Source organism: Mytilus edulis, chromosome 2 (assembly GCF_963676685.1).
Source record: "Mytilus edulis chromosome 2, xbMytEdul2.2, whole genome shotgun sequence".
Taxonomy (NCBI): Eukaryota; Metazoa; Mollusca; class Bivalvia; order Mytilida; family Mytilidae; genus Mytilus; species Mytilus edulis.
In genome coordinates this window covers 39,808,546-39,829,361 of record NC_092345.1, presented here as the reverse complement: position 1 = coordinate 39,829,361, position 20,816 = coordinate 39,808,546, and the positions used below count along the sequence as shown (strand labels likewise).

The window sequence follows — 20,816 nt, the reverse complement described above, 5'->3', positions numbered from 1 at the left end:
GAACAATTTTATCCACAGCAGATTTGCTCTAAATGCTGTGGTTTCAGAGATATGAGCCAACCAGATGCTCCACTTGATACAGCTCTGAATTTGGATTGTGATTGAATAGTTGACACAGCAAAGGGTGGACGTTTCGTTCCCGAGGGTATCACCAGCCCAGTAGTCAATACTTCGGTGTTGACATGAATATCAAAATTTTTATAAATTTCCTGTTTACAAAACGTTGAATTTTTAAAAAAACTAAGGATTTTCTTATCCCAGGCATAGATTACCTTAGCCGTATTTGGCACAATTTTTTCGGAATTTTGGATCCTCAATGCTCTTCAACTTTGTACTAGTTTAGCTTTATAAATATTTTGATATGAGTGTCACTGATGAGTCTTATGTAGACGAAACGCACGTCTGGCGTACTAAATTATAATCCTGGTACCTTTGATAACTATTTACACCACTGAGTCGATGCCACTGCTGGTGGACGTTTCGTCCCCGAGGGTATCACCAGCCCATTAGTCAACACGTCGGTGTTGACATGAATATCAATAATGTGGTCACATTTTTATAAATTTCCTGTTTACAAAACTTTGAATTTTTCGAAAAACTAAGGATTTTCTTATCCCAGGCATAGATTACCGTAGCCGTATTTGGCACAACTTTTTGGAATTTTGGATCCTAAATGCTCTTCAACTTTGTACTAGTTTGGCTTTATAAATATTTTGATATGAGTCTTATGTAGATGAAACGTGCGTCTGGCGTACTAAATTATAATCCTGGTGCCTTTGATAACTATCTGACACAGAATGAATGTGGTCTAATAAACTTATAAGCTTTTGAGCAATACACTATGCTGTTGAATATAAATCCCCTCAAAAAAAATATTTAAAGAAAAATTCTGTTTAATTTCTGAATTCTAAAATGAGAAAAAACTTACCCCTCACCCTCTGATATATGTAATATGTCTCATTTATTATTTGATAATGATGATATTGAAGTTTTCTTTAAATTGTATTTGTTATTATATGCTGATGATACTGTTATATTTGCTGAGTCTGCTACTGAATTACAATCTGCATTAAATGCCACGTATTTGTATTGTGAAACATGGAAGCTTAGTGTTAATGTAGCCAAAACCAATATTGTGATATTTTCAAAAAACAGACAGTGTGAAAACACTCAATTTTTCTATAACAATGAACCAATAGCTGTGTTGGATGATTTTCTATATTTGGGTACAGTTTTTTCTAGAAAAGGTACTTTTCACAAAAATAAGGCTAGACTTGTACAACAAGCTAGAAAAGCTATGTTCTATGTTTTATGTAAAGCGAGAAAGCTTAGTTTGCCAATAGATATTTTGTTACAATTATTTGATGCAATGGTGGCACCTATTTTGTTATATGGTGCAGAAGTATGTGGTTATGAAAATAATGACATTATTGAGTCTTTGCATTTAGAATTTTGCAAGTATATATTAAAGTTAACCAGGTGCTCCGCAGGGCGCAGCTTTATACGACCGCAGAGGTCGAACCCTGAACAGTTGGGGCAAATATGGACAAAACATTCAAGCGTGATACAGCTCTGAATTGGATTGTGATCAAATTTTTGACATTACATGGTTTTTTTTTACACAAAACAAATGTCAAGATTTTACAAATCAATTAAAGATTTCTTCTTCAAACTTTTTAAATCTAAAATTAAATAGTTGACACAGCATAGGTTTCTGACACAGAATGAATGTGGTCTAATGAACTTAAAAGTTTTTTTTTGCCTTTGAGCAATGCACTATGCTGTTGAATATTAATCCTCTCAAAAAAATGTTTGAAGAAATTTTCTTTTTATTTATGAAATCTGAAATGAGAAAAATTTAAACCCCCCCCCCTTTTTTTTTCACATCCCCGTTTCCCTTTTTCCAAAACTGATATCAATTCAAATTTCTAATGGAGTTTGCAACAATAACTACTCTTTTAAATACATCATAAAATATTAAAATGTAAAATAAAGTGCTTGTTATCACTGAATGGTAAAGATTGGTTGGTAGTAAAAGTGAATATACATTGTTTATTGTATAAAACAATAAAATAAACTTCATCAGCAACATTTTATATTGGCAAATTTCCAATGAAGTTATTTACATAAAGTTATTGGCAAATAAAAATAGAAAATGACATCATAGTCATGTCTGGCAAATGTCCAACATACATTATCTAAAAACATTTTAGATAAGATAAGGAAAAAAAGCTTCTTCAGCAACATTTTATATTGGCAAATTTCCAATGAAGTTATTTACATAAAGTTATTGGCAAATAAAAATAGAAAATGACATCATAGTCATGTCTGGCAAATTTCCAACATATATTATCAACTATTATTCTATACAAAGAAAGATAACTCCAATTGAAAATTAATTGCTATTGCACAATATTGTGCAATTAGATATTTCTTGCTATTGTGCAATACTGTGCAATTGAAAATTTCTTGCTATTGCACAATACTTGATATGGAATCCTGATTTGGACCAACTTGAAAACTGGGCCCATAATCAAAAATCAAAGTACATATTTAGATAAAGCATATCAAATAAGCCCAAGAATTTAATTTTTGTTAAAATCAAACTTAGTTTAATTTTGGACCCTTTGGACCTTAATGTAGACCAATTTGAAAACTGGACCAAAAATTAAGAATCTACATACACAGTTAGATTTGGCATATCAAAGAACCCATTTATTCAATTTTTGATGAAATCAAACAAAGTTTAATTTTAGACCCCCATTTGGACCAACTTTAAAACTAGGCCAATAATTAAAAATTTAAGTTCATTTTTAAATTCAGCATATCAAAGAACCCCAAGGATTCAATTTTTGTTAAAATCAAACTAAGTTTAATTTTGGACCCTTTGGACCTTAATGTAGACCAATTTGAAAACTGGACCAAAAAATTATGAATCTACATACATAGTTAGATTCGGCTTATCAAAGAACCCCAATTATTCAATTTTTGCTGAAATCACACAAAGTTCAATTTTGGACCCTTTGGGCCCCTTATTCCTAAACTGTTGGGACCAAAACTCCCAAAATCAAACCCAACCTTTCTTTTATGGTCATAAACCTTGTGTTTAAATTTCAACGATTTCTATTAACTTATACTAAAGTTATGGTGCGAAAACCAAGAATAATGCTTATTTGGGCCCTTTTTTTACCCTTAATTCCTAAAGTGTTGGAACCAAAACTCCCAAAATCAATCCCAACCTTCCTTTTGTGGTCATAAACCTTGTGTCAAAATTTCATAGATTTCTATTCACTTAAACTAAAGTTATAGTGCAAAAACCAAGAAAATGCTTATTTTGGGCCCTTTTTGGCCCCTAATTCCTAAAATGTTGGGACCAAAACTCCCAAAATCAATCCCAACCTTCCTTTTGTGGTCATAAACTTTGTGTTAAAATTTCATTGATTTCTATTCACTTTTACTAAAGTTAGAGTGCGAAAACTAAAAGTATTCGGACGACGACGACGACGACGCCAACGTGATAGCAATATACGACCAAAAAATTAAAATTTTTGTGGTCGTATAAAAAATGTACGCCAAACTATATTGTGCATGACGAACTTGGTAGAACACCCATGTCTATATACATTAATGCTAGAATGGTTGGTTTTTGGCAGCGAATTTTAAATGGCAAGAAAGAGAAAATATCTCGAACATTGTATGATATGTTGCATAAACTGAATGAAGGTGATGTGTACCATTCTAAATGGTTATTATATATAAAAGATATTCTAATTGAATGTGGTTATGGAAATTATTGGTATGACCAATCTGTATTAAGAAATATAAGCCTGTCTAAAAATGTAAAGCAAGTTCTTCATGAAAAATTTGTAGAAGGTTGGAAATTACAAGTATATGACTCACCGAAGTGTATAAATTACCGTATTTATAAATCTGATTTTAAATTTGAGAATTATCTCACTGTACTTCCACCTGACTTAATGTATAATCTTATTAAGTTTAGATGCGGTAGCCATAAATTGCCTATTGAAGCTGGTAGATTTTTTAGTATCAATAGAGCTGAAAGAATTTGTGATCTTTGTAATAAGCAAGAACTGGGTGATGAATTTCATTATATATTTAATTGTAACTTTTTTACTCAAGAAAGACTAAAGTTTATACCTGATCATATATATAAAAACAAAAATACTGTAAGCTTGTCAAATTTAATGAGTAGTCAAGATAAGTATGTACTTGTTGGGTTGGCAAAATTTTGCAAAATTGTTATGTCTGTATTTAAATGATAATATGGATATTACTCTTTCATCTGCATACACCTACTTCATATGTATATATGTTAGTTCATGCATTACTATTGTTTGTTAAATTTATTGTTTGTTAAATTTATTGTACTATTATGCCTCATGTGAGGCCTTTAGTGAAATAGAAAGTTTCAAAGTTTCAAAAGTTTCATATTCTTTAAATTTTAATTGGAATTGGATTACCTCCCTTACACTGCTTTTAAATTGTCTAAATTGTCCTTTAACCAGAAAAACCCTTGTTTCACCCCTTTTTTGCACCTAATTGCAAAATGATTTGATCCCTTACCCCCTGTAACCATCCCTTTGTAGTATAATTTCAGAGAGATTTATACACTTAAACACAAGTTATTGACAGTAAACTAGAACCAGATGCTTCCCAGGGCGCAGCTTTATACGACCGCAGAGGTCGAACCCTGAACAGTTGGGACAAGTATGGACACAACATTTAAGCTTGATACAGCTCTGAATTTGGATTGTGATTAAATAGTTGACACAACATAGGTTTCTGACACAGAATGAATGTGGTCTAAGAACTTAAACTTAAAAACTTAAAAATTTTAAATTGGACATTTACCTATTATGGTCCAATATCCAAAATCTAAATACATGGTTAGATTCAGCATATCATAGAACCCAAGAATTCAATTTTTGATGAAATCAAATAATGTTCAATTTTAGACCCTTTAGACCTCAATGTGGACCTATTTGATAACCAGGCCCAAATATTACAAATCTAAATACATAGTTAGATTCAGCATATTGAAGAACCCCATATATTCAATTTTTGTTGAAATCAAACAAAGTTTAATTTTTGACCCTTTGGACCTTAATGTAGACCAATTTGAAAACGGGACAATACTGTGCAATTGAATATTTCTTGCTATTGTGCAAAACTGTGCAATTGAAAATGTCTTGCTATTGCACAATATTGTGCAATTAGACATTTCTTGCTATTGCACAATACTGTGCAATTGAAATTTCTTGCTATTGAACAATACTGTGCAACGGAAGATTTCTTGCTATTGCGCAATACTGTGCAATTGCAAATTTCTTGCTATTGCACAATACTGTGCAATTGAAAATTTCATGCTATTGCGGAATACTGTGCAATTGAAAATTTCTTGCTATTGCACAATACTTAATATAATAATTTTGGACCCCAATTTGGACCAACTTGAAAACTGGGCCCATAATCAAAAATCTAAGTACATGTTTAGATTCAGCATATCAAAGAACCCCAAGAATTCAATTTTTGTTAAAATCAAGCTAAGTTTAATTTTGGACCCTTTGGACCTTAATGTAGATCAATTTGAAAACAGGACCAATAAAGGGCAGCGCTTTAGCGCATGATACGCCCGTTGCTCTTTTAACTTGTCTTTTATGCTTTAAATGAATTTATATGATCAACTAGAAATATATATACAAATCAAAAGGGATGTTACATTAATATATTCACCAAAGTTTCATAAAATCCCCCTTTTTTAAGTATAAAAATACATTACTCAAGAAAACGTAAAATCTAAAATTTATAAAAATGGAAAGGGAGCTTATGTCAATAGATATAAACAATTTATCAAAGTTGCATAAAATTTTGTGAAAGTGTTAGTTATTGTCCCAAAATTGGAAAATCCCCCCTTTTTTAAGCATAAAAATTCATAACACGGAAATGTAAAATCTGAAATTTATAAAAATTGAAAGGGAGCTTACATCAATAGATATAAACAATTCACCAAAGTTTCATGGACATTGGTGAAAGTCTTTTTGAGTTATTGTCCGAAGTGTTGAAAATCCCCCCTTTTTTATGAATAAAGCCCCATAAATCCAAAACTTAAAATCTGAAATTAAAAAAAACCGAAAGGGAGCTTACGTCAATAGATATAAACAATTCACTTAAGTTTCATGGAAATTGGTTAAAGTGTTTTTGAGTTATTGTCCGAAGTGTGGACGACGGACGGACGGACAGACGGACGGACAGACAGACGGACGGACAACGGTATACCATAATATGTCCCGTCTAAAAGACGACGGGCGTATAAAAATTAAGAATCTGAATACACAGTTAGATTTGGCATATCAAAGAACCCCAATAATTCATTTTTTGATGAAATCAAACAAAGTTTAATTTTGGACTCTTTTGGCCCCTAATTCGTTGGGACCAAACTCCCAAAATCAATCCAAACCTTTCTTTTGTAGTCATAAACCTTGTGTTAAAATTTCATAGATTTCTATTAACTTATAGTAAAGTTATTGTGCAAAAACCCCCCAAAAAATGCTTATTTGGGACCTGTTTTTTGCTCCTAATTCCTAAACTGTTTAAACAAAAACTCCCAAAATCAATCCCAACGTTCCTTTTGTGGTCATAGACCTTACTTTGAAATTTCATAGATTTCTGTTTACTTATACTTAAGTTATTGTGCGAAAACCAAGAAAAATGCTTATTTAGGACCTTTTTGGCCCCTAATTCCTAAACTGTTAGGACCGAAACACCAAAAATCAAACCCGAACTTCCTTTTATGGCCATAAACCTTGTGTGTAAATTTCATAGATTTCTATTTACTTTTACTAAAGTTAGAGTGCGAAAACCAAATGTCTTCTGACGACGAAGACAACGCCAACGTGATACCAATATACGACCAAAACATTTTCAATTTTAGCGGTCGTATAAAAATGCTTCTTTTTTTGCCCTTTCTTGGCCCCTTATTCCTAAATGTTCAGGGATATTAACTCCAAACTGACCCCAAGCCTTCCCTTCATTATATGGAATCTTGTGGTACGATGTCAGAGAGATCCATACAGCTAAACATAAGTTATTGTCCCAAAATGCTTGTTTTTGGCCCCTTTTTGGCCCTTAATTCCAAGACTGTTTGCCCCAAAACCCATTGAAATAAATCCCAACCTTCTTCTTAATGGTTTGAACATTGTGGTACAATTTCAGAGTAATTGAAATACTTATACACAACTTATTGTCCTGAAACTGGATACGTGTATGTTTAGGGCCCCTTTGGGCTCCTAATTCCTAAACCAATGTGACCATAACCCCCAAATCAATCCCAACCTTCCTTTTGTGGTTATAAACATTGTGTTAAAATTTTGTTGATTTCTATTTACCAAATACTAAAGTTATTATCAGGAAACCATCCATCTTCGGACGACGCTGATGACGATGACGACGCAGACGACACCGACATGATACCAATATACGACCACAAAAATTTTGCAGTCATATAAAAAATGCATTTTACCCTATGTACTATTTTTAGCCATGTCGGCCATCTTGTTTCGCGGGCAGGGTCATCGGACACATTTTTTAAACTAGATACCCTAATGATTACTGTGGACAAGTTTGGTTCAATTTGTTTTAGTAGTTTCAGAGGAGAAGATTTTTGTAAGATTACAAAAATTTACCAAAAAATGTTAAAAATGGACTATAAAGGGCAATAACTTCTTAAAAGTTCAACTAACCATTTTGGTCATGTTGACTTGTTGGTAGCTCTTACTTTGCTGTACTGACCTAAGTACCTTAATGTTTGTATTTGTTTTCTGCTTTTTAATCCTTAAATTCTTTGTTTATTAAAATAAATCAAATGTACTTCAAATCTGTGTGAATCAATATATACCATCCATTGTGTGCGTCTATATTTGTGTCATAAATGAAGTAATTTCCAAATGCATGAGGTGAAAAAGTAGGTAAATAAAGCTATAATTAGTTGTGTTTCTGAATGGAAAAGTAAATAGTTATCAAATGTACCGGGATTATAATTTAGTACGCCAGACGCACTTTTCATTAACATGCAGGTTAAAAAGATTAAATTTGATTTCATATCCAGTTTTGAATTCCTTGCCTAGAATAGTTCTCCAGAGACCATCATTAGTGCCCAAAAACAAAATGTTCTCTAAAATGTCTAAAGAAAAACCAACAGTAAGATAGGGTTGATGCCTCTGCCGGTGGAGATTAATTTCCCCAAGAGTATCACAAGGCCAGTAGTCAGCACTTTTTGTGCTGACATGAATTATCATTGATATGGTTATATTTATAAATTAACTGTTTACAAAATTTTGAATTTTTTGAAATACTACCGCTTTTCTACCTCAGGCATAGATTACCTTAGCTGTATTTGGCAAAAATTTTAGGAATTTTGGTTCTCAATGCTCTTTAACTTCATACTTATTTTGGCCTTTTAAACATTTTTGGATTCGAGTGTCACTGATGAGTCTTTTGTAGACGAAACGCGCTTCTGGCATATATACAAAATTTAGTCCTGGTATCTATGATGAGTTTATTTACAACCACTGGGTCAATGCCACTGCCGGTGGAGATTTATCTCCCTGAGGGTATCACAAGCTCAGTAGTCAGCACTTTTTGTGCTGACATGAATTATCATTGATATGCATGTATGGTTATATTTATAAATTAACTGTTTACAAAATTTTGAATTTTTTTAAATACTAAGGCTTTTCTACCTCAGCTGTATTTGGCAAAACTTTTAGGAATTTTGGTCCACAATGCTCTTCAACTTCGTACTTTATTTGGCCTTTTTTACTTTTTTGGATTCGAGCGTCAATGATGAGTCTTTTGTAGATGAAACGTGCGTCTGACGTATTTACAAAATTTAGTCCTGGTATCTATGATGAGTTTATATATAACTGTACAGGTAAACACTGACAAAGTTCTTTATTTTGAAAAGTCACATTAATTTGCAGGTAGGTTAAACAAACTTTTTTAAAATACAACACTTTATATTTATACAATAACTGTGAAGAGTAGACACAATTGCCCAAAAGATAAAAAAAGAAAGAGAATATCAAATGAAACATTAAATAGAATACAAACCTTCACAACTTTGTACTGGACTTAAATCCTTCCCTCTGTTTACTGTCCAACACATCTTATTTTTTATGCCAAATGTCTCACAGAAAGAAGAATATGTTCTGTAGATGATACCAAGGGCAACCTATTGTGAAATGTATAAAAAATACAAATCATCTCCATTAAAAGACTTCAATAATGAAACTATGTTAAGCTTCATTTTATGTACTTATACCGGGTACATGAAAATATTGCTTAATTGACAACAACACTTTTGTCACATGCAACTTTTTTTTGGTACCAATAAAAGTTGTTAATAAAAAGTGTTGATAACTGATTATTTGAGTGGTTTTTTTTTAAGTTCAAGGACAATAACTCTGCAGAAAATCATCAGACTTTAATAATATTTAAACTTGATCTGTAACTTGTCCTGATAAAATTGTATATCAATATCACAGCCTGGATCTTGGTTAATTGAGTGGGTCACCACACACATTTTTAAAACAAGATACCCTAATAATTATTGTGGCTAATTTTGGTGAAATTTGGCTAAGTGGTTTCAGAGGAGAAGATTTTTGTAAAAGATTACAAAAATTTATGAAAAAATGGTAAAAAATGACTATAAAGGGCAATTACTCCTTAAGGGGTCAACTGACCATTTTGGTCATGTTGACCTATTTGTAGATCTTACTTTGCTGAACATTATTACTGTTTACAGTTTATCTCTATCTATAATAATATTCAAGATAATAATCAAAAACCGCAAAATTTCCATAAAATTACCAATTCAGGAGTAGCAACCCAACATCCGGTTGTCCGATTCACCTGAAAATTTCATAGCAGATAGATCCTGACTTGTTAAACAATTTTACCCCCATGTCAGATTTGCTCTGAATGCAAAGGTTATAAGGCAAAATCTACATTATATCCCTATGTTCTATTTCTAGCCATGGGTGCCATCTTGGTTGGCTAGTCAAGTCACCGGACACATTTTTTAAACTAATTTGAATTTACAACATAAGCAAATTGACATTACTGTTACATTGTATTATTTTCCATCACTAATCCCTTAAAAATTTGATGAGTCTACACTTTTTTACCAGGATAGTCCCACTAAGACAGTGTGCATGCACTAAACTGACTCTGTTTTACACTCAACCAAACACTAAATCAATTCAAGTCACACTTATGACTTATTTTAAACCTCACATTTGCCTCGGTTGACTATGGTATTTTTTGTGTTATCACTGATCTGTCCAGACTTTGCAAATACACAATAAGTATTTATCTATAACTACATGTAGATACTAATTTTCACAAAATACACAACCATTTAGATGCAAAATTAAAAACACTGTTTCAGTGCTTGAATTTAGTTTTTTTCAAAGATAGAAAATGTATTGAAATAATTTGATAAACTGAATCGCTCACCTGTAATTTTTTGCTTAAATCTTTCATCAATGATTATTTTTGCTTTTCAATATATATTTATGAATGGCTTAAAACTGAAATGTATCTGTCATATTTTCTTAAAAATCAAAGAATTGCATTTTACCCCTATGTTCCATTTTAGCCATAGTGGCTATTTTTCTAGACATGCAAGAAAATAAAAAAATAAATTTATACTAGATACTCTGAAACTCATTCAGCCCAAGTTTTGCTGTAATTGATTTAGAAGTTTCAAAGAAGAAGATTTTTTTAAATTGAGCAAACTAAATGAACAAATTGTGAAAAAAATAATTCTAAAGGGCAATAACTCCTTAAGGGCACAATTAACAATTTTGGTCATATGATCTAATTTGTAAATCTTACTTTGCTGAACATTTTTGCTGTTATATTATCTTTATCATTGACAATATTAAAGATGATAACCAAAATTTGCAAAATTTCCTTAAAATTAACCTGTTGAACATTGTTAACTCCATCAGATTAGCTCTAAATGCTTGGGTTTTTGAGATATAAGCCAAAAATTGCATTTTACCCCTATGTTCTTTTTTTAGCCATGGCGGCAATGTTTTTTTATGAAACAGAAAATCAAATTTTTTTTTATTCTAGATACCCTTTGGATCATTCAGCTTGAGTTTTTGATGGAATTGGTTCAGAAGTTTCAGAGAAGAAGAATTGCTTTAAGTTAGAAAACATGATAAACAAATTGTGTAAAATTGTCATTAAAGGGCAATAACTCCTTAAGGGATTAATTGACAATTTTGGTCATATGAACTTATTATTATGCTGTTCACAGTTTTTATACGACCGCAAAATTTGAAAAAATTTTCGTCGTATATTGCTATCACGTTGGCGTCATCGTCGTCGTCCGAATACTTTTAGTTTTCGCACTCTAACTTTAGTAAAAGTGAATGGAAATCTATGAAATTTTAACACAAGGTTTATGACCACAAAAGGAAGGTTGGTATTGATTTTGGGAGTTTTGGTCCCAACATTTTAGGAATTAGGGGCCAAAAAGGGCCCAAATAAGCATTTTCTTGGTTTTCGCACTATAACTTTAGTTTAAGTTAATAGAAATCTATGAAATTTTGACACAAGGTTTATGACCACAAAAGAACGGTTGGGATTGATTTTGGGAGTTTTGGTTTCAACAGTTTAGGAATTAGGGGCCAAAAAAGGGCCCAAATAAGCATTATTCTTGGTTTTCGCACAATAACTTTAGTTTAAGTAAATAGAAATCAATGAAATTTAAACACAATGTTAATGACTACAAAAGGAAGGTTGGTATTGATTTTGGGAGTTTAGGTCCCAACAGTTTAGGAATTAGGGGCCAAAAAGGGACCAAAATAAGCATTTTTCTTGGTTTTCGCACCATAACGTTAGTATAAGTAAATAGAAATCTATGAAATTTAAACACAAGGTTTATGACCATAAAAGGAAGGTTGGTATTGATTTTGGGAGTTTTGGTCCCAACAGAATAAGGGGCCCAAAGGGTCCAAAATTAAACTTTGTTTGATTTCATCCAAATTGAATAATTGGGGTTCTTTGATATGCCGAATCTAACTGTCATGACTGTGTATGTAGATTCTTAACTTTTGGTCCCGTTTTCAAATTGGTCTACATTGAGGTCCAAAGGGTCCAAAATTAAACTTAGTTTGATTTTGACATCAGTTAGGTTCTTTGATATGCTGAATCTAAAAATGTACTTAGATTCTTGATTATTGGCCCAGTTTTCAAGTTGGTCCAAATCGGGGTCCAAAATTAAACTTTGTTTGATTTCATCAAAAATTGAATAAATGGGGTTCTTTGATATACCAAATCTAACTGTGTATGTAGATTCTTCATTTTTGGTCCTGTTTTCAAATTGGTCTACACTAAAGTCCAAAGGGTCCAAAATTAAACTTAGTCTGATTTTAACAAAAATTGAAATCTTGGGGTTCTTTGATATGCTGAATCCAAAAATGTACTTAATTTTTTTATTATGGGCCCAGTTTTCAAGTTGGTCCAAATCAGGATCTAAAATTATTATATTAAGTATTGTGCAATAGCAAGTCTTTTCAATTGCACAGTATTGCGCAATGGCAAGAAATATCTAATTGCACAATATTGTGAAATAGCAAATTTTTTTTTAATTAGAGTTATCTTTCTTTGTCCAGAATAGTAAGCAAGAAATATCTAATTGCAAAATATTGTGCAATAGCAAGATTTTTTTTTAATTGGAGTTATCTTTCTTTGTCCAGAATCAACTTAAATCTTTGTTATATACAATATACAATGTATATTCACTTTTTACTACCAACTGATAAATTAAAATAATCTTTACCATTCAGTGATAACAAGCATTTCTTTTACATCTTAATATTTTATGATGTATTTAAATGAGTAGTTATTGTTGCAAACTCCATTAGAAATTTTAATTGAGATTAGTTTTGGAATAAGGGAAAGGGGGATGTGATTAAAAAAATTGGGTTCAATTTTTCTCATTTGAAATTTCATAAATAAAAAAGAAAATTTCTTCAAACATTTTTTTGAGAGGATTAATATTCAACAGCATAGTGAATTGCTCTAAGAGAAAACAAAAATTTTAAGTTCATTAGAACACATTCATTCTGTGTCAGAAACCTATGTTGTGTCAACTATTTAATCACAATACAAATTTAGAGCTGAATCCAGCTTGAATGTTGTGTCCATACTTGCCCCAACCGTTCAGGGTTCAACCTCTGCGGTCGTATAAAGCTACGCCCTGCGGAGCATCTGGTTATCTTTATCATTAATAATATTCAAGATAAAAACCAACAAAAGTGCACATGTTGAAATGTCTAGCCTTCTTTACTAATCATTATTGTTATGTTGTTAGTTCTAAAAAAAAGCTTAATTAAAACTGTCACATAAACTTAACATTAACCAAGAAAACTAAACATTGACCAAAAAACCATGAAAATGAGGTCAAGGTCAGATGAACCAGGCAGACATGTACAGCTTACAATTTTTACATACAACAAATATAGTTAACCAATGCTTATAGTTTAAGAAAAACAGACCAAAACACAAACACTTTACACTGATTAATGAACCATGAAATTGATGTCAAGGTCAAATAAAACCTGTGATACTGACATATAGATTATAAAATATTCCCATACACCAAATATAGTTGACCTATTGCATATAGTATTTGAAAATAAGACCAAAACTCAAAAACTTTACTTTGACCACTGTAACCATGAAAATGGGTCAAGGTCAGATGACACCTGCCAGCTAGACATGTACACCTTACAATCATTCCATACACCAAATATAGTAGACCTATTGCATACAGCATAAAAAAACCCAGAGCAGAACACAAAAACTTATCTATAACTATAACCACTGAACCATGAAAATGAGGTCAAGGTCAGATGACACCTGTCAGTTGGACATGTACACCTTACAATCCTTCCATACACCAAATATACTAGGCCTATTTATAGTATCTGTGATATTGACTTGACCACCAAAACTTAACCTTGTTCACTGATACATGAGATGAGGTCAAGGTCAAGTGAAAACTGTCTGATGGCCATGACCTTGCAAGGTACGCACATACCAAATATAGTTATCCTATTACTTATAATAAGAGAAAATTTTACACTACAAACCAGGTGCTCCGCAGGGCGCAGCTTTGTACGACCGCAGAGGTCGAACCCTGAACAGTTGGGGCAAGTATGGACAAAACATTCAAGCGTGATACAGCTCTGAATTTGGATTGTGATCAAATTTTTGACATTACATGTTTTTTTTTTACACAAAACAAATGTCAAGATTTTACAAATCAATTAAAGATTTCTTCTTCAAACTTTTTAAATCTAAAATTAAAAAGTTGACACAGCATAGGTTTCTGACACAGAATGAATGTGGTCTAATGAACTTAAAATATTTTTTTTGCCTTTGAGCAATTCACTATGCTGTTGAATATTAATCCTCTCAAAAAAATGTTTGAAGAAATTTTCTTTTTATTTATGAAATCTGAAATGAGAAAAATTTAACCCCCCCCCCTTTTTTTCACATCCCCGTTTCCCTTTTTCCAAAACTGATATCAATTCAAATTTCTAATGGAGTTTGCAACAATAACTACTCTTTTAAATACATCATAAAATATTAAAATGTAAAATAAAGTGCTTGTTATCACTGAATGGTAAAGATTGGTTGGTAGTAAAAGTGAATATACATTGTTTATTGTATAAAACAATAAAAAAAACTTCATCAGCAACATTTTATATTGGCAAATTTCCAATGAAGTTATTTACATAAAGTTATTGGCAAATAAAAATAGAAAATGACATCATAGTCATGTCTGGCAAATGTCCAACATACATTATCTAAAAACATTTTAGATAAGATAAGGAAAAAAAGCTTCATCAGCAACATTTTATATTGGCAAATTTCCAATGAAGTTATTTACATAAAGTTATTGGCAAATAAAAATAGAAAATGACATCATAGTCATGTCTGGCAAATTTCCAACATATATTATCAACTTCTATTCTATACAAAGAAAGATAACTCCAATTGAAAATTAATTGCTATTGCACAATATTGTGCAATTAGATATTTCTTGCTATTGTGCAATACTGTGCAATTGAAAATTTCTTGCTATTGCACAATACTTGATATGGAATCCTGATTTGGACCAACTTGAAAACTGGGCCCATAATCAAAAATCAAAGTACATATTTTGATAAAGCATATCAAATAAGCCCAAGAATTTAATTTTTGTTAAAATCAAACTTAGTTTAATTTTGGACCCTTTGGACCTTAATGTAGACCAATTTGAAAACTGGACCAAAAATTAAGAATCTACATACACAGTTAGATTTGGCATATCAAAGAACCCATTTATTCAATTTTTGATGAACAAAGTTTAATTTTGGACCCCCATTTGGACCAACTTGAAAACTAGGCCAATAATTAAAAATCTAAGTACATTTCTAAATTCAGCATATCAAACAACCCCCAGGATTCAATTTTTGTTAAAATCAAACTAAGTTTAATTTTGGACCCTTTGGACCTTAATGTAGACCAATTTGAAAACGGGACCAAATATTAAGAATCTGCATACACAGTTAGATTCGGCATACCAAAGAACCCCAATTATTCAATTTTTGATGAAATCAAACAAAGTTTAATTTGGACCCTTTGGGCCCTTTATTCCTAAACTGTTGGGACCAAAACTCCCAAAATCAATACCAACCTTCCTTTTATGGTCATAAACCTTGTGTTTAAATTTCATAGATTTCTATTTACTTAAACTAAAGTTATTGTGCGAAAACCAAGAATAATGCTTATTTGGGCCCTTTTTTGGCCCCTAATTCCTAAACTGTTGGAACCAAAACTCCCAAAATCAATCCCAACCTTTCTTTTGTGGTCATAAACCTTGTGTCAAAATTTCATAGATTTCTATTAACTTAAACTAAAGTTATAGTGCGAAAACCAAGAAAATGCTTATTTGGGCCCTTTTTGGCCCCTTATTCCTAAAATGTTGGGACCAAAACTCCCAAAATCAATCCCAACCTTCCTTTTGGGGTCATAAACCTTGTGTTAAAATTTCATAGATTTCTATTCACTTTTACTAAAGTTAGAGTGCGAAAACTAAAAGTATTCGGACGACGACGACGACGACGACGACGACGACGCCAACGTGATAGCAATATACGACGAAAATTTTTTCAAATTTTGCGGTCGTATAAAAATCGTAACTTTTTTTTCAAGCAGTCACTGGACCACGAAAATGAGGTCAAGGACATTGGGCATGTGACTGACGGAAACTTAGTAACATGAGGCATCTTTATACAAAGTATGAAGCATCCAGGTCTTCCATTTTCTAAAATAAAAAGCTTTTAAGAAGCTTGGTTACGCTGTCACTGCTGTAGCCGTCACCAAATCAATATCCCTATGTCAAGCTTTCTGCGACAAAAGTGGCAGTCTGGACAAAAACTGCAAAATTTCGTAAAAAAAAACCAACATTTAGTGGCAGCAACCCAACAATGGATTTTCAGATTCATCTTAAAATTTCAGGGCTGATAGAACTTTACCTTATGAACACTTTTACCCCTGAAAGATTTGCTCTTACTGCTTTGGTTTTGAAATATAAGCCAACCAGATGCTCCGCAGGGCGTAGCTTTATACGACCGCAGAGGTTGAACCCTGAACGGTTGGGGCAAGTATGGACACAACATTCAAGCTGGATTCAGCTCTAAATTTGGATTGTGATTAAATAGTTGACACAGCATAGGTTTCTGACACAGAATGAATGTGTTCTAATGAACTTAAAATTTTTGTTTTCTCTTAGAGCAATTCACTATGCTGTTGAATATTAATCCTCTCAAAAAAATGTTTGAAGAAATTTTCTTTTTTATTTATGAAATTTCAAATGAGAACTAGAGGCTCTAAAGAGCCTGTGTCGCTCACCTTGGTCTATGTGCATATTAAACAAAGGACACAAATGGATTCATGACAAAATTGTATTTTGGTGATGGTGATGTGTTTGAAGTTCTTACTTTACTGAACGATTTTGCTTCTTACAATTATATCTATAATGAACTTTGCCCATTAGTAACAGAGAACTATATTTGGTAAAAATTTACATATATTTACCAAATTAATGAAAATTGTTAAAAATTGACTATAAAGGGCAATAACTCCTTAAGGGGTCAATTGACCATTTAGGTCATGTTGACTTATTTGTAGATCTTACTTTGCTGAACATTATTGCTTTTTACAGTTTATCGCTATCTATAATAGTATTCAAGATAACCAAAAACGGCAAAATTTCTTTAAAAATTACCAATTGGAGGGCAGCAACCCAACAACCAGTTGTCCAATTCATCTGAAAAATTCAGGGCAGATAGATATTGACTTGATTAACAATTTAACTTCTTGTCAGATTTGCTCTAGATGCTTTGAATTCATAGTTATAAGCCAAAAACTGCATTTTACCCCTATGTTCTATTTTTAGCCGTGGCGGCCATCTTGGTTGAATGGCCAGGTCATCAGACACATTTTTCAAACTAGATACCCCAAAGATGATTGTGGCCTAGTAGTTTCAGTGGAGATTTTGTAAAAGATTACTTAGATTTATGAAAAATGGTTAAAGATTGACTATAAAGGGCAATAACTCCTAAAGGGGTCAACTGACCATTTTGGTCATGTTGACTTATTTGTAGATCTTACTTTGATGAACATTATTGCTGTTTACAATTTATCTCTATCTATAATAATATTCAAGATAATAACCAAAAACAGCAAAATTTCCTCAAAATTACCAATTCAGGGGCAGCAACCCAACAACCGATTGACCGATTCATCAGAAAATTTCAGGGCAGATAGATCTTGACCTGATAAACATTTTTATCCCTGTCAGATTTCCTCAAAATGCTTTGGTTTTTGAGTTATAAGCCAAAAACTGCATTTTACCCCTATGTTCTATTTTTAGCGGTGGCGGCCATCTTGGTTGGTTGACCAGGTCACGCCACACATTTTTTAAACTAGATACCCCAAAGATGATTGTGGCCAAGTTTGGATTAATTTGGCCCAGTAGTTGCAGAGGAGAAGATTTTTGTAAAAGATTAATTTAATTTATGAAAAATGGTTAAAATTGACTATAAAGGGCAATAACTCCTAAACGGGTCAACTGACCATTTTGGTCATGTTGACTTATTTGTAGATCTTACTTTGCTGAACATTATTGCTGTTTACAGTTTATCTCTATCTATAATAATATTCAAGATAATAACCAAAAACAGCAAAATTTCCTCAAAATTACCAATTCAGGGGCAGCAACCCAACAACCGATTAACTGATTCATCTGAAAATTTCAGGGCAGATAGATCTTGACCTGATAAACATTTTTATCCCGTCGGATTTCCTCAAAATGCTTTGGTTTTTGAGTTATAAGCCAAAAACTGCATTTTACCCCTTTGTTCTATTTTTAGCCGTGGCGGCCATCTTGGTTGGTTGACCAGGTCACGCCACACATTTCTTAAACTAGATACCCCAAAGATGATTGTGGCTAAGTTTGGATTAATTTGGCCCAGTAGTTTCAGAGGAGAAGATTTTTGTAAAAGATTACTTTAATTAACGAAAAATGGTTAAAAATTGACTATAAAGGGCAATAACTCCTAAACGGGTCAACTGACCATTTTGGTCATGTTGACTTATTTGTAGATCTTACTTTGCTGAACATTATTGCTGTTTACAGTTTATCTCTATCTATAATAATATTCAAGATAATAACCAAAAACAGCAAAATTTCCTCAAAATTACCAATTCAGGGGCAGCAACCCAACAACCGATTGACCGATTCATCTGAAAATTTCAGGGCAGATAGATCTTGACCTGATAAACATTTTTACCCATGTCAGATTTGCTCTAAATGCTTTGGTTTTTGAGTTATAAGCCAAAAACTGCATTTTACCCCTATGTTCTATTTTTAGCCGTGGCCGCCATCTTGGTTGGTTGACCGGGTCACGCCACACATTTTTTAAACTAGATACCCCAATGATGATTGTGGCCAAGTTTGGTTTGATTTGGCCCAGTAGTTTCAGAGGAGAAGATTTTTGTAAAAGTTAACGACGACGGACGACGACGACGACGACGACGGACGACGGACGACGACGGACGACGGACGCCAAGTGATGAGAAAAGCTCACTTGGCCCTTCGGGCCAGGTGAGCTAAAAATTGAACCCAATTTTTTTAAACACATCCCCCTTTCCCTTATTCCAAAACTAATCTCAATTAAAATTTCTAATGGAGTTTGCAACAACAACTACTCATTTAAATACATCATAAAATATTAAGATGTAAAAAAACTGCTTGTTATCACTGAATGGTAAAGATTATTTTAATTTATCAGTTGGTAGTAAAAAGTGAATATACATTGTATATTGTATATAACAAAGATTTAAGTTGATTCTGGACAAAGAAAGATAACTCCAATTAAAAAAAAATCTTGCTATTGCACAATATTTTGCAATTAGATATTTCTTGCTTACTATTCTGGACAAAGAAAGATAACTCTAATTAAAAAAAATTTGCTATTTCACAATATTGTGCAATTAGATATTTCTTGCCATTGCGCAATACTGTGCAATTGAAAAGACTTGCTATTGCACAATACTTAATATAATAATTTTAGATCCTGATTTGGACCAACTTGAAAACTGGGCCCATAATAAAAAATCTAAGTACATTTTTGGATTCAGCATACCAAAGAACCCCAAGATTTCAATTTTTGTTAAAATCAGACTAAGTTTAATTTTGGACCCTTTGGACTTTAGTGTAGACCAATTTGAAAACAGGACCAAAAATGAAGAATCTACATACACAGTTAGATTTGGTATATCAAAGAACCCCATTTATTCAATTTTTGATGAAATCAAACAAAGTTTAAGTTTGGACCCCGATTTGGACCAACTTGAAAACTGGGCCAATAATCAAGAATCTAAGTACATTTTTAGATTCAGCATATCAAAGAACCTAACTGATTCATTTTTTGTCAAAATCAAACTAAGTTTAATTTTGGACCCTTTGGACCTTAATGTAGACCAATTTGAAAACGGGACCAAAAGTTAAGAATCTACATACACAGTCATGACAGTTAGATTCGGCATATCAAAGAACCCCAATTATTCAATTTGGATGAAATCAAACAAAGTTTAATTTTGGACCCTTTGGGCCCCTTATTCTGTTGGGACCAAAACTCCCAAAATCAATACCAACCTTCCTTTTATGGACATAAACCTTGTGTTTAAATTTCATAGATTTCTATTTACTTATTACTAACGTTATGGTGCGAAAACCAAGAAAAATGCTTATTTGGGTCCCTTTTTGGCTCCTAATTCCTAAACTGTTGGGACCTAAACTCCCAAAATCAATACCAACCTTCCTTTTGTAGTCATTAACATTGTGTTTAAATTTTATTGATTTCTATTTACTTAAACTAAAGTTATTGTGCGAAAACCAAGAATAATGCTTATTTGGGCCCTTTTTTGGCCCCTAATTCCTAAACTGTTGAAACCAAAACTCCCAAAATCAATCCCAACCGCTCTTTTGTGGTCATAAACCTTGTGTCAAAATTTCATAGATTTCTATTAACTTAAACTTAAGTTATAGTGCGAAAACCAAGAAAATGCTTATTTGGGCCCTTTTTGGCCCCTTATTCCTAAAATGTTGGGACCAAAACTCCCAAAATCAATACCAACCTTCCTTTTGTGGTCATAAACCTTGT

The 20,816-nt window shown here is 32.4% G+C and overlaps 1 protein-coding gene across 1 annotated transcript in view; it reads right to left on the bottom strand.

Annotated features, from left to right (window-relative positions):
* Positions 1-20,816, bottom strand: part of LOC139510159 (protein C-mannosyl-transferase DPY19L1-like) — a 306,322-nt gene that overhangs the window by 247,457 nt on the left and 38,049 nt on the right. The window contains exon 5 of the mRNA XM_071296510.1: positions 9,130-9,250. Within this exon, the coding sequence (XP_071152611.1) occupies positions 9,130-9,250 (121 nt within the window). The remainder of the gene's footprint in view (positions 1-9,129; positions 9,251-20,816) is intronic.